This window comes from Borostomias antarcticus, assembly GCF_949987555.1.
Source record: "Borostomias antarcticus genome assembly, chromosome: 1".
NCBI classification, from domain to species: domain Eukaryota; kingdom Metazoa; phylum Chordata; class Actinopteri; order Stomiiformes; family Stomiidae; genus Borostomias; species Borostomias antarcticus.
Window position 1 is genome coordinate 36,131,299 of NC_140234.1, and position 12,864 is coordinate 36,144,162.

At 46.2% G+C, this 12,864-nt stretch overlaps 4 protein-coding genes across 5 annotated transcripts in view; 2 read left to right on the top strand and 2 right to left on the bottom strand.

The window, feature by feature from the left end:
- pitpnaa (phosphatidylinositol transfer protein, alpha a) overlaps positions 1–763 on the bottom strand; it is a 32,662-nt gene extending 31,899 nt beyond the window's left edge. Inside the window, exon 1 of the mRNA XM_084439442.1 lies at positions 684–763. The gene's annotated coding sequence lies outside the window, so the exon portion shown is untranslated. The remainder of the gene's footprint in view (positions 1–683) is intronic.
- Positions 243–1,892, top strand: LOC311310048 (stress-associated endoplasmic reticulum protein 1-like). Its single transcript, XM_084439431.1, has 3 exons — positions 243–505; positions 702–774; positions 1,156–1,892. Exons 1-3 carry the CDS (start codon positions 422–424, stop codon positions 1,194–1,196), a joined length of 198 nt encoding a protein of 65 aa, XP_084295557.1. The 5' UTR covers positions 243–421; the 3' UTR covers positions 1,197–1,892.
- A 481-nt stretch (positions 1,893–2,373) lies between these two features.
- pcyt1ab (phosphate cytidylyltransferase 1A, choline b) lies at positions 2,374–6,804 on the top strand. Its single transcript, XM_084437702.1, has 9 exons — positions 2,374–2,486; positions 2,840–2,960; positions 3,081–3,177; positions 3,354–3,470; positions 3,624–3,775; positions 4,267–4,345; positions 4,426–4,568; positions 4,915–5,103; positions 5,283–6,804. Exons 2-9 carry the CDS (start codon positions 2,847–2,849, stop codon positions 5,484–5,486), a joined length of 1,095 nt encoding a protein of 364 aa, XP_084293828.1. The 5' UTR covers positions 2,374–2,486; positions 2,840–2,846; the 3' UTR covers positions 5,487–6,804.
- Positions 6,805–7,069: 265 nt separating this feature from the next.
- Positions 7,070–11,659, bottom strand: mmp23bb (matrix metallopeptidase 23bb). Of its 2 annotated transcripts, none has more exons than XM_084448992.1 (8): positions 11,507–11,659; positions 9,778–9,920; positions 9,395–9,534; positions 9,117–9,284; positions 8,776–8,940; positions 8,306–8,416; positions 7,843–7,969; positions 7,070–7,665 (listed from the first exon to the last, which is right to left on the bottom strand). In XM_084448992.1, exons 1-8 carry the CDS (start codon positions 11,537–11,539, stop codon positions 7,473–7,475), a joined length of 1,080 nt encoding a protein of 359 aa, XP_084305118.1. In that variant the 5' UTR covers positions 11,540–11,659; the 3' UTR covers positions 7,070–7,472. The 2 variants fall into 2 exon arrangements, with proteins under 2 accessions (XP_084305118.1, XP_084305117.1); XM_084448991.1 differs by lacking the exon at positions 11,507–11,659 and adding an exon at positions 10,585–10,699.
- Positions 11,660–12,864: the final 1,205 nt, after the last annotated feature.

The window sequence follows — 12,864 nt, forward strand, 5'->3', positions numbered from 1 at the left end:
AGCCGGAACGCCCATCACTAGTTACGTGTAAAAAAAAAAAAAAGTTTCGATGATTCTGAGCATCACGATGACGTAACCTACCGGAAAGTCTGCTAGCGGAAGTCAAAACAATGGGCGTATCAGTGCCACATCATCATAAAACAAACATTAACGTTGTCTATAAAGTTATGCACATCGATCTAGTGTACGATATGCACATTTTTCCTGAACACATTTGATCTGTTATCGAAAATTAATTTTATTTTCCCCACAGAAAGTGACTCCTTGATAGTGACACGACCACGGAATCCTTTGTGGGTGGAGTTTACTTAGTGTGTACGTAGACAAGTTTGGAGTGTGGTACCGTCACCATCTCATCTCTGAACAGATCTGGAAGACACGACCGTCGTACGAAATAAACTCCATCCAAACAGCTGTAATCATGGTGGCAAAACAGAAAATACGCATGGCGAACGAGAAGCACAGCAAAAACATCACACAAAGGGGCAATGTCGCCAAGTCAACGGTAAGTAAGCTATATTCGAGTATGGTCGACTAGGTCAATGAAAGATCTCTTGAACGAATGACCCTCTCCCTCTCGTCTGGACTGGCTCAAACTATTGCTTTGTAGATGGCATACGTTACATGAATGAAGATTTTTGTGGTGTTCCAGGGGGATATTTATTTGTGAGTTTTTTACATACCAATATCTTTTTCTACAGAGAAATGGAGATGACAAGGTGGCGGTGGGTCCATGGCTTCTTGCATTATTCCTCTTTGTTGTCTGTGGATCAGGTAATTTGCTAATGTTATTTTGTGTGTATTGCGCATCTCATATCTCAGAAGAGAAATTAAATACTTGCCATGTTATGTAATTGGATGTGGCTGTATGCAGTCACACACCACTATCTCAAATTGAGTGTTGTATCTGACCAAGTACAGAGTTCACTTCACTATCTCTATCCGATTCACAAACCTTTGTCCCCCATTGGCAGGGGGAGAATTTCGATTTTTGCTCTTATAGTTTTCCAGTCTTCTGGACAAAACCCAAGTATTGCTAGCAGTTGGGACAATAAGGTGCAGACGCATGGAGTGGATCTGTGCTGTAGGGGTGATGGTATGAATTGAATCATATGACTCAACACTCACTTGTTTCTGTCTCTGTATCTGTTTCAGCCATCTTCCAGATTATCCAAAGCATACGAATGGGAATGTGAAGTCCGGGTGTCCATCCCTGTGCGACCTCCACCTCTCTGTGCGGCCTCCACATCATCCAGGGGTTTTTTCATGGTCACGCGCGCGACAAACAGCCACCATCTCTCCATCCTCTGTCCTGATTTTCTCTGTACCTTCTTCCTTGGCTCTACCAATACTTGACTATGCTGCTTCCCCTTGTGCCTTTATAAATGAGAAAGACCGCCATGCAGTTACACATTATACATTCCATACAAACATCCTGAGATAACAGATATTGTATCTTTTGAATTTGTCTATGATGTTTACTGTTTGATCAGACATGTTATTTTTTGTGCAAAAGCCAGATGTCTGTGATCGTGTTGTAAGGAAATTGGTATTTGTACAGTGGCAACTGTTGTTCCTGTCCATTGAAGTACCAAAACCAAACAGTGTGAAACAGTACGTTCCATAATCCAGCACACAAGACCACAGATATTTAATTCCCAAACTCAACACTATCTGCTTGGTTGTAAAGAGCCAGTATCTGCTGTCTTTATACTCTTGATATAATAGTGAAACTGTATGCCTTGTCTGTATTTACATTTAGACAACAGAAGGAAATTTGATCTTTTGAATCAGAAGATTTGAAGGCAATAAAATGTCTGGCTGCACTATGTGCAGTATACACCAATGAGACCTACTATTTCTGCTGGAAAAAAGCAACTTTAAAAATAATTAAAAAAAATGAAAAGGGAACTTCGTGGATGTGATTTTTGAAAAGCACAAAGAATATGATAATAGATATTCTGCTTTACCTCTAGACATTTCAGACTGATGAGAAATGGGTGTAGCTTTCCGATAGCTAGAGAACAATGACCGTTTTCAGCCAGTAGGTGGCAACATAGTCCATTAGGTGGACTATGGAATGTTGTGACTAGTTCCAACTCTCCTTGAGGACGTTGAATCACCAGTGATCAAAATAGATCGAGAAGGTTAACTTACTGTATAATGTACCGTACTGTATAATAACTGAAATAAGGTTAGTCAGTAACTATATCCAACAAGTAAACTGTTATGTTTAACTTGCATTAATGACTTGTCGAACCCTGAAGCTTACCGTCCTCTGGGTGATGGGAACTAGATAACGCAAACCAATGCTCAGAGTCAGACGTTTGGTTTTGTAGACCAGCTAGCTAGTTCCCAAAACAAGCTGTCAACTCACAGCTAGCTACTGTCTTTGTCAGAAACAACCTTGATGACTGTAATGGAAACGTTGCTGAAATTTCAAGAGAACATCCTACTCAAAGCAGCAAGTTAACCTCCATAGTTAGGTAAACTAGCCAACATTAGCTAAGCTTGCCTTAGCTAGCCAGCTTTACTGCTTACCAACTGTCAATATAGTTAGCTAGCCTTTGAATTCCATTACTTACTTTGATTGATCATGTGCCAGTGACATATTTTCTGATAAATGCTATATTCTACATAGCTTGCTAACGGTTAGCTACAGCTACAGTTTAAATTATCGTAGTTTGCTAACTTAGTAGCAGCTAGCTAGTTAGTTATCTACTCGCTGAAGTCCAATCAACAACACAGAGATTCCTGTGTCTTCAGATCAGAACAGGTTAATGCTCAGGAACTGGTCCACTAGATCAGATGTTCAAAACAGTTTTTCTTATCTCCCCAGTGTTACCATGGAGGCTCACAGCTCGGACCGGCTGCCCATCCAAAAAAGAAAGAGGGATGAGTACAGCGGAAAGAAAGAGGAGGGGGAGCGGGCCAGCAAGATTTCACGTCCCTATACCGTGGTGGGAGAGGCAGTGATGGATAGTAGACTCGTCATATACTCGTCATATACTCGTCATACAACCATACAACCTTCCTTTAACAGCCTTTTCTATCTTTGTGCGTGTGCGTGCATGTTTCAGGGTCTGAGAGATCCTGCCCCGTTTGCTGACCAGCTAGATCCCGTGACCACACCCTACAAGCGTATCAGTATGGAGGTGGCACGCCAGGGCACGCCACGTAAGTCTCTGGGAAGCCCACCTCTCCTCTTTAGGCAGTCACTAAATACTAGATTGATGTCCCCCCCACCCCAATCTATTGTATCTAGTTCTCATGGCAAGTGTTATTGGTGCCTTGAGCTCTGAATTCTCTCATTACATGCACACTGCTGTCTCCCATTCCTCCCTCCATGCCAGAAGATCGTCCGGTACGCGTGTATGCAGATGGGATCTTTGACATGTTCCACTCCGGCCACGCCCGGGCCCTCATGCAAGCCAAGAGGCTCTTTCCAAACACCCATCTCATCGTTGGGGGTAGGAGATACAGACTTCATGTCGACTTCTGTTGTTGGCTTTCTTGTTCTAGTGGCCAGTTGCGATGGGTTTTGTCACTGTAACACAGAGCTGCTGCTGGAGTTGTGTGTTCTATGACAGTTAACACCCTGTGTGGCGTCTCTCTCGCTCAAGTGTGCAGCGACGATCTGACGCACAACCTGAAGGGCTTCACCGTCATGAACGAGGACGAACGCTACGACGCAGTCAGCCACTGTCGCTACGTGGACGAGATTGTACGGAACGCACCGTGGACACTTACGCCCGAGTTCCTGATGGAGCAACGGGTGAGTAAATGGTAAATGGTAAATGGACTGCACTTATATAGCGCTTTTCCACCTTAGCGGCACTCAAAGCGCTTTACAATGGCCTCTCATTCACCCATTCACACACACATTCATACACCAATGGCGGTAGCTGCCATGCAAGGTGCTAACCTGCTCATTGGGAGCAATTTGGGGTTAGGTGTCTTGCTCCAGGACACTTCGACATGTTGACAGTCGGAGCTGGGATTCGAACCACTGACCCTTCGATCATTGAACGACCCGCTCTACCAACTGAGCTACAGCCGACCCTTTTGAGTGAGGCCGATAGAATCACTCAACGACACGACAAGTGTCCAGAAAGGCTACAACAGTGTTCCAGTATCCAGGTGTAGCCTAGCTCTCGTGTGTCTGGATCTTCAGTCTCAATAATATTGTTCAGGTGTATTTGTCAGATGTACCAGATACGGGTACCATGTGCAATGCTTATTGTGCCCTGTTCTCCTCTTCTACAGATTGACTTTGTTGCCCATGATGATATCCCATACTCCTCCGCTGGGAGTGATGATGTCTACAAGCACATAAAAGTGGCAGGTAGGGTGGTGCAGTGCGGCGGTGTAGAGTTGGACTCTAGATGTGTCGGAGGGGCGTCTGACATCTCCCCTCGCCTCCAGGCATGTTTGCACCCACACAACGGTCAGAGGGGATCTCCACCTCCGACATCATCACCCGTATCGTCCGCGACTACGACGTGTATGTGCGTCGAAATCTGCAGAGGGGATACACCGCCAAAGAGCTCAACGTCAGCTTCATCAACGTGAGTTCCTCCACCACTCCAAGTCATTCAGTCAGATGTAACTAGTGATCAGATGTAACTAGTGATCAGATGTAACTAGTGATCTGATGTAACTAGTGATCTGATGTAACTAGTGATCAGATGTAACTAGTGATCAGATGTGACTAGTGATCAGACCGCCTGTTTTGTTGTTTTATCGTTATTATATGGGTGTGGTTTTCACCAAGCCCTCTCGGGCTTCCAATGTCACCTGCACATCTTTTATCTTTTGTTGCACTTTGTTTTTTTGGGGCCATTGTTTGCCTTTGACTTTTATTTGTGCGAATAAATCAAGTAAACTAAAGTCTATTACCACGATATCTGTCAGGAGAAGAAGTACCACCTGCAGGAGCGTGTGGACAAGGTGAAGAAGAGGGTGCGCGACGTGGAGGAGCGCTCCAAAGAGTTTGTGCAGAAGGTGGAGGAGAAGAGCATCGACCTGATTCAGAAGTGGGAAGAGAAATCTCGCGAGTTCATTGGCAACTTTCTGCAGATGTTTGGTCCCGAGGGCGCACTGGTGAGCACCCTGGAAACTGAAGGAAGTTGCTCTTGAGCATCTGAGGAACCTTTTTATGAAAGTAGATTACTGTTATTCCTCTCTGGCACCAAGCAGGCGTACTGTAGCGAGATCAGGGAAGGAATCTGACCGCTAGTTGTCCATGTCGTTGACTCTTTCTGGTCTTTCTCCGTCTCCAGAAGCACATGCTGAAGGAGGGGAGGGGGCGTGTGCTCCAGGCCATCAGCCCCAGACCGAGCCCCGACAGCAGCCCGACGCGCCAGCGCTCCCCCTCGCCGAGCTTCCGACTGCCGTTCTTCTCCAAGACCTCCTCTCCCTCGTCACCGGCCAATCACAACCCAGCGCACAGCATCAGCGAAGATGAGGATGACGGTGATGATTAGACGGCATTCCTCAACCCTCCTTCGTCCCGCTCATCTCCACGTTTCTGGGTCGAGTCTCGACATTTGTCTGAGACGTCCGTGTACTCGTGTCTCCATCACTGTGGCACTTACTGGCAAATCTGTTGGTCAGACACGTTCTGCCATGTTGAGAGGAGGGACCCCCCTCCTTCTCCATGTTGAGAGGTGGGACCACCTGAGAGAGTTGTATCATGTTTTACTCCCCTGTAAAACTGGACTGTGGTGTTACAGCATTGTAAAAAGAACATGACTTAAAATGTTTGAGTACTGTGGCACCAGATCGGAGCCCTTACTGTGTTTGTCTGTCCAAAACGAGCCATAACCTCATAACAGCCATCTGCTTCTTAGTCCCTGAACAAACCTCATAACAGCCACCTGCTTCTTAGTCCCTGAACAAAGACTTGTTTGCGACACTTTCAAAAAAAATAAAAAGTTGGGGAGAGGGGGTTTGGACAAGAGGGCGGGGCGAGTCCCACCACATGATGCAACGCAACACTCATTCTCTTGACAGGAGCCAGAGATCATGCAGCTGTTGGCACTGAACAGTCTAAACTAAAGGATGTTATCAGCTTTCCCTCGCCATGTCTACATTCCCTCCACTCCTTCCTCTAACGCAGGCCAGGTGAGAGACAGATCTGGGAGGAGGCACTGTGCTCTAGACTTCAGTAGATGGGTTGAACGAGGTCATTGATCACCTGACTGCTCTTGTGATTCCTTTGTCTTATTTATTCAAATAGTGTGTCGGCTATTATCAGATCCATCTATTTAGTTTATTCTGTAGCTTTGGTCTGTGACTAATCAGGTAGAGTAACGTGTCAAGCCTTAGACTGCATAGGACCACGAGGCTCTGCTCACACACAGCTGTCTCCTCTACCCGACCGCTCGGCTGCTCATAGGATTCAGCAGCACCCACGTTTGCAGTACGAAGTCACCGTTCTGTATAAAACATGGGGAATGTAGCTTGTAATTTAACCAATGATGTTGTGTAAACACTGATACGTTGCACAATTCAAAGCTTCTAGTCACTGTACTGAATATGGGATGATGCTTCCATCTCCAGGCGTTTAAGCGTCTCAACAGTGGCTTTACAGATGTCTTTCCTGCACTTAAATAAAGCTCAGTCGCCTTGCAGCCAACTCCTGAGAATGAGGCTGGCCATGGCGCTCTCCTGTTTTATGCATCTGGTGTGTTTCTGTGCTTGTTTTGTTTACTCTATTTATATGCTATATTTTATATTTTGTATGACTTGTAATGTGATAACAGTTTTACTATCAGCTTTTGTAACAAGATGAGGAAAATATGCAACTATATATGAAGTAAAATTACTTGAATAGCATTCAAAGGCCTTCTTTTGCATTCCATTATTGTATAAGTGGAAATGCCCATACTTGGGGGAAACTGTTCCATTTTTCTAAAGCTGATACCAGACAAGATAACATGGTATAAAACATTGTAATAAAATATACACAGGGACAGCTGCATCGTGTTTTCAATTCTTTCAATCCTCTCAAAATATAGTAAAAACAATTATACTATCTCAAGGAACACAATACCTGGAAGTATCAACTCTGCTCTGGACAGTTTCAGAGTTTAAACCAGCTGGCTATACAGTGAGGTGCATCAATACAATAATAACAGTATAGAAATGGAGTCAGTCATCACATTTAAAGGGTGAACAACTCTAGCCCTTTGGTCTGATCCATTCCGCACATCTGAATTCAAACTAGTGCTCCGGTAGGGTCTATACAGGACATAACGTGTGCTTTCTGAGGGGAGCTGGGGTCTTCAGAACATGTCTGGGCGCTGTGGCTGTTCAACCTTGAAGACCTGAAGAGCATCACCACAGTGGATCGAAACACTTTGAATAAAAGCATTTGAGCAGGCCCTACTTCATTTAATTAACGTTGGTATTTCCTCCCTTCAGTCATGCTACACTAGCTACAGCAACATGGCCGCTCGTCCCGTGACTCAGGTGTTGGAGGCCGGCTCGGGCTTCAGCCGGATGGACCAGGAGTTGGCTGAGACAATGTTGCCGCTGCGATGGACCCGGCAGGTGTAAATGCCCTCGTTGAACTCGTTGGCGACGATGCGGAGATCGCGGTCCTTCATGATGATGTAGCCAGGGATGGAGGTAAGCAACTGCTCTCCATCTTTGTACCAGCTGGAACCAAGAACACCAGACCCCACGAAGATGAGAAGAGCAGCAGGAAATCATTGACAGAACTGTCATGTAATGTGTGAAAGAGTATTACATGATAAATAATAATTTTGTGGTGGATTTAGATTCAAATGCCGGGCTTTGACGTGTGATAAGTCTGAGGTCGTGAACCGGACTCACCTGACTTTAGGAGGCGAGCTGGGGGTTTTTGTCCCACAGCGGAAGCCCACCACCTTCCCACGAGGAACCATTTTGATCTTGACATTGGCAGGAGGTGGAGTTGGCGTGGTGACCGTCTCCAGGGGCTCTGCAGGAAGAGAGCGCTCTGCTAGGAATGTTCTGATAAAACAGGCACCCCTCCCCCCACAGGATGGTATGCCCCGACTTACGGAAAAATCAACTGAGGACAAAAGCAGACTAAGAGCCAAAGAGTTGACGGACAAGCTGCAGCCTGAATGTTAGCTTCATAGCACGCAGTTTAAACATTTTTCAACCCATTTTTTAATCCATAATAAATCACACATCGCTCTCACATCTGATCAGAGTCCGCCGAAAAACACTATAATTCAGACACTTTTTTTGTTCCAACGTCCATGAAACCCTACAGGCTACGGTAGATCTCGACAGTAGGAGTCCGTCTCACCGTAGCAGAGGTCACAGCGGCGAGCGCAGTGTTTCTTCATGAAGCTCCTCCTCCTCTCGCAGAAGCCGAGGCGAGCCCACGGATCACACACGCGCCTCTTGTCCACGCATCCTGCAATATTACCACACAAAATAAACAAACAGCTTTGTGCCAGCCGAACAAATGTACTTATAAGTTGATCCCATTGCATATCATGTTATGTATTCTTACTGAAAACTGTGTGATCTGTTACAATTATCATCCCTGGATGCTTTTATCCGAATGCCACGTCTGAAGTTCCCGCTGGGTAAAATAATGACACCATGAGTTCCCAGAGTATTGATTTAGCTGTGGGTGACAACACTAAAGTAGATTTAGGATACACCTCATCTGACTGGGTCCTCGGACAGCTGCTGCGTCTGAGCGGTCAGTAAAGAGCATTCCACACCGATGTGCCTCCGGACCGTAGTGTGAAAAGGCCCTCAAGTTACCATAGAGACGCTGAATGCCCCAGATGTCGTCCTGGGCGATGTTGCGCTGGCCGGTGTAGGTGGCGTTGGGGTGCATCAGGGCCTGAGGGTCCCGGGAGTGCCACAGACCGAGGGCGTGACCGATCTCGTGAGCCGCTACCTGTACCAGGTCATTCAACCACACACCTGGGATTTAAAAAACAAAACAAAAGGGAAGAGCATGAACCACATGAAAGTACCACAGAGACAGGGAGATAGGAACACGTATAGCCTACTCTATACACTATTCAAACTGTTCTGCTGACACACACACACACACACACACACACACACACACACGGTATGGTACTGTCCTTCTGCACCTTGTTTCCAGCTGAAGCGGGACTTCCCTAGGATCCAGAACTCGTGGTTGTCAAAGTGGATCTCCCCGCGGGGGGGCAGGAAGGCGTGGGCCAGCTCCCCGTTCAGCCCGTCGAAACAGGGGTGCAGCGGAGACCACCAGCAGTCCGTGTGATTAAATGTGTAGAAACCTGACAAACAAACACACACACACACACACAGTTAATGAAAGGAACATCCCAACTTTAACGACCGAGGCCCACTTCCATCTGCTGGATCTTGGTACTGATTTCAGTCTCACCAATGATGATGTCAGCGCTCTTGTTGGGGTTGGTGATTTCGGTGAAGGAGAGAGGGGAGACGTCGCTCCACTTGGTGAAGGCGATGCTGATGGCTTTGCGGGTGTCATCTTTGTTCAGAGTATTGGGGAACTTGGTGATCCTGACAAAATGTGTGCAACACGACAGGGCAGAGAGACACAGTTTACCCCAGGAAAGCATGATCACAAAAACTCAGATCCCTACAAACATGCATTGTCAGCATCTGTTTTCAATGAAGCTATCTGCATGCAAATACTTAGTCAGAAATATGTTATGCACATCAGGCAACCACACACTGCTATGCCAAAAGATTTTGTATCTGCTCCAGTCAGTTTAAATTCCCTCTCCAACCCATCTTTCTCACTTGTACGTGATGTTGAAGTGCTCCCATTTGTGGCCGAGGGGGTTGATGGCATAGCGTTTGGACCGGCTCAGTGTTGATCCTGACAGAGGATGCACAGAGCTAAAGGTCTCCACATGAGGCCCTTCAGACACCACACCAGATCCCTAGGAGGATGGGGAAAAACAGCTGGTACAGGATGCAGCAAAGGACCGTTGACAAGATGGAGCAGAAGATCTAGCCTCGTAAAACCATCTTAATCTCGCGAGCTCACATTCTGTTCTGTGTATGAAGAACCATCTGAACCATCAGGATAGTGCAGATCACGTGAACGTTTTAGACTTAATTGGGAGATGATAAATTAATTTGGAGATCAATTACAATAGCATTTCTGCACCATAGGATATGTATGTATACCATGTATACCAGTAATGGAAAAACACTGACGTGGCAAACGTTGAAAAAAGGGAACCAAATTCACAACTTAATTCTATACAGATGTGCAACGCATCCACTCCTCTTTGGCGTTCTCTCTCGATCTAGCTACAGAAATATCTGTCACCCACATGCGAGCAGAACCATAGGTAGAGCTCCCCCCTCCCATTTACTTCCAACAGCCCAATCATTCTTTTTCATTCTTTCACATAATACTGTATGAACACTGATTTACAAATTGATCAGGAAACTTTGCCAATGTAGCCTATGTTAAAATTAGTTCTGCCAAAACAGAATAGGCTATTAGAATAGAATTCAAGAAAAATGTTCTAAAGATGCAAGCACATGCTGGTTCTTGTGACACTCCTATTAGTTATTATGGTACAAATAGCCTACCATCTCCTTCCTCCACGTTGGGATCCCGCCGACCCAATCTAGGACCGTGAACATTAATAAAAGTATAAAACTAGTCCCGCGCGCTCCGGGCGTCAAGTCTCTCAGCGAATTCATGGTCAGCTCTACCCCGGACTGCTCCTCCTCTCGTGGGCTACCTGCACTCTCTCGTTTACACTTCAGACTTCAGAGCACATTCTTCTGAATGCAAGAGTTGAATTATTGTCAAATATGAAAATTCATCTCTGGCATGTTACGCGTATGTGTGTTATAATACAATTATCATACAACGTGAGGATCTTTTCCCCCCGAGCAAACTGCGTCCAACGTGAAGCCCAAACGGATCAAATATTTGTGCATTTGGTCAAAACTAGAGCTCCAAGTGCACCTCTCCTCCCATCAAACTCTCATCGTTGCCTACTCTCCACGCGCTTTTCCTCCAAAATTGTTGCGGTTACTGCCACCAACGTTTGCGCTTGGTTCATGATCAATCCTCCATCGCAGATTCTGTTTATTTTAAAACTAGACAAAATCCTGGTGCGTCGAGAGGATCAGGTGTCGGTCGGCAAGCCACGATAGGGGCATGTCAGTGGTGGGGCAGCGACAGTACCGCCCAGTTTTCAAACAATTGCTGTACCTACTATTTTATTCCCACATGGTCTCAAACTGCGCGCATTTGGGGTAGCTAGATGGGGTCAATGGCTTCAGAGCACACAGTTTAGGTCTTTGAACTGAATTATCGAGCTCATAAACAGTGTCGACTGTTTCACCACGAAACGAATCTTGTTTAAGGGCTTCCGTGAGGCCTATGAGTTTGTAAATGAAAAAGGCAATGTATTTTTCATTTTGATGATGCCATTATTTCCAAAATATACAAGTAGCCTATATTCAAGTTTTGCAAGTCTGCGAGGTCTGTTTTCGTCACCTGGCTGTGGATGCCTGTGGCGCGCAGTACCATCGTGGATGCTGCAGGTGGGTTCTGCGGAGAATGTTGTCACAGATACTTGGTTCCAGATGCGCGCGTTCTTCTTTACGCGCGGGATCCTATATCCAGCATCTGTTCAAACAGTCCGGGTTTCCTGTTGGCAACTCCTCTCAACAAAAATGAAGGATAAGGTCAGTCGAATTTAGAGTGAAAAAGCGTTAGTATATATTCGTTCCTTACACAACCGTGGACTGTAGACAACCCAGATATGAGACCCATCCTCATTATCAAGCTCTCGTTATTTTACTTCCAGACACTCAGACTACAATCAATCACGTTTAATCAAGATGGGTTTAATAAGATTCAAGTCAATGGCTACAGCACGATAGAATACAAAATGCCCGTTTCCCAGTAGATTGATAGGCTACACTGGGACTCCACCTTGCCATGACAGCACATCAGAGCGGTCTTTCACCATCTGCTATTGGGACACACAAAGTGGCACTAGGCTTCAGGTCACCTCACTGGCAGGGTGGCTGCATCAGGTCTTCTCAGCAACCTTGTTCACCTTCGTTAAGTGCATACACTGGCATTTTTTAAAAAGCCATCAAATTCTCCATGTCAAGAGTTCTCTCATTAGAAAAACCCATGGTCCGGAATGAGATTTAAATTTTGGCAACCAAACAATTTGGCATTACCCTTGGTCGGCTGAGCCAAGTGGTCCACAGTTGCACACCAACCCAATCAGTCAAGCTGACCTTAGGAAGGCCCCGGGACAGCCTGTGGTTTTAAATAGAGGACCCCGGGAATTTCAACGCATACAACGGGGCATTGGACGTTGTGTAATAGTGCATGAAATAATCAATTCAAGCATCGGGCTTTACAAAAGTGCCTTTGTTGCCGCTCTGTATTCCACCAATTGAATTATGGCCATTTGATCACTTGGTCGTTGCCTTTAAAAGGCAGACGTAAAAGGATCTGGAGGGATTGTCAGTCTGCACAACAGTCACGCCACACAGCAGACGACCGGTTCGGGTTTGACGACGGGGCCTGTGCGGTATGACGTCGCCGGGGTCAGACACTCGCCATCCCTCATGCTAAGATTAGAGTGGTGGTTTCAGGGCACCTGAATGGCGGTCTCATTAACTCCCACCCTTCTCTGGAGCTGGCTGGGGGCCCGGGGTCTGGCCGCGCGCCAACGGACTGCGGAACTCGGGCCTCCTCGACCCCTCCGTGTCACTCACCCGGGGTAAGAGCGAGGGAATACAGGGAGGGAAGGCGGAAGGGGGGAGTGAAAAAAACAGGTTGAGACGACAGATCTGCTTTCATGGCTCCCTGAAAAATGAGAATTTAATTAC

Coding starts and splice junctions, on each gene's coding strand:
- LOC311310048 (XM_084439431.1), top strand. CDS start 422: ATGGTGGCAAAACAGAAAATACGCATGGCGAACGAGAAGCACAGCAAA. Junction 506..701: donor GCAATGTCGCCAAGTCAACG/GTAAGTAAGCTA, acceptor CTTTTTCTACAG/AGAAATGGAGATGACAAGGT. Junction 775..1,155: donor CTTTGTTGTCTGTGGATCAG/GTAATTTGCTAA, acceptor TATCTGTTTCAG/CCATCTTCCAGATTATCCAA.
- mmp23bb (XM_084448991.1), bottom strand. CDS start 10,698: ATGAATTCGCTGAGAGACTTGACGCCCGGAGCGCGCGGGACTAGTTTT. Junction 8,941..9,116: donor CCGCTTCAGCTGGAAACAAG/GTGCAGAAGGAC, acceptor TTTAAATCCCAG/GTGTGTGGTTGAATGACCTG. Junction 8,417..8,775: donor GGGCATTCAGCGTCTCTATG/GTAACTTGAGGG, acceptor GTAATATTGCAG/GATGCGTGGACAAGAGGCGC.
- pcyt1ab (XM_084437702.1), top strand. CDS start 2,847: ATGGAGGCTCACAGCTCGGACCGGCTGCCCATCCAAAAAAGAAAGAGG. Junction 3,471..3,623: donor CACCCATCTCATCGTTGGGG/GTAGGAGATACA, acceptor CTCTCGCTCAAG/TGTGCAGCGACGATCTGACG. Junction 5,104..5,282: donor TTGGTCCCGAGGGCGCACTG/GTGAGCACCCTG, acceptor CTCCGTCTCCAG/AAGCACATGCTGAAGGAGGG.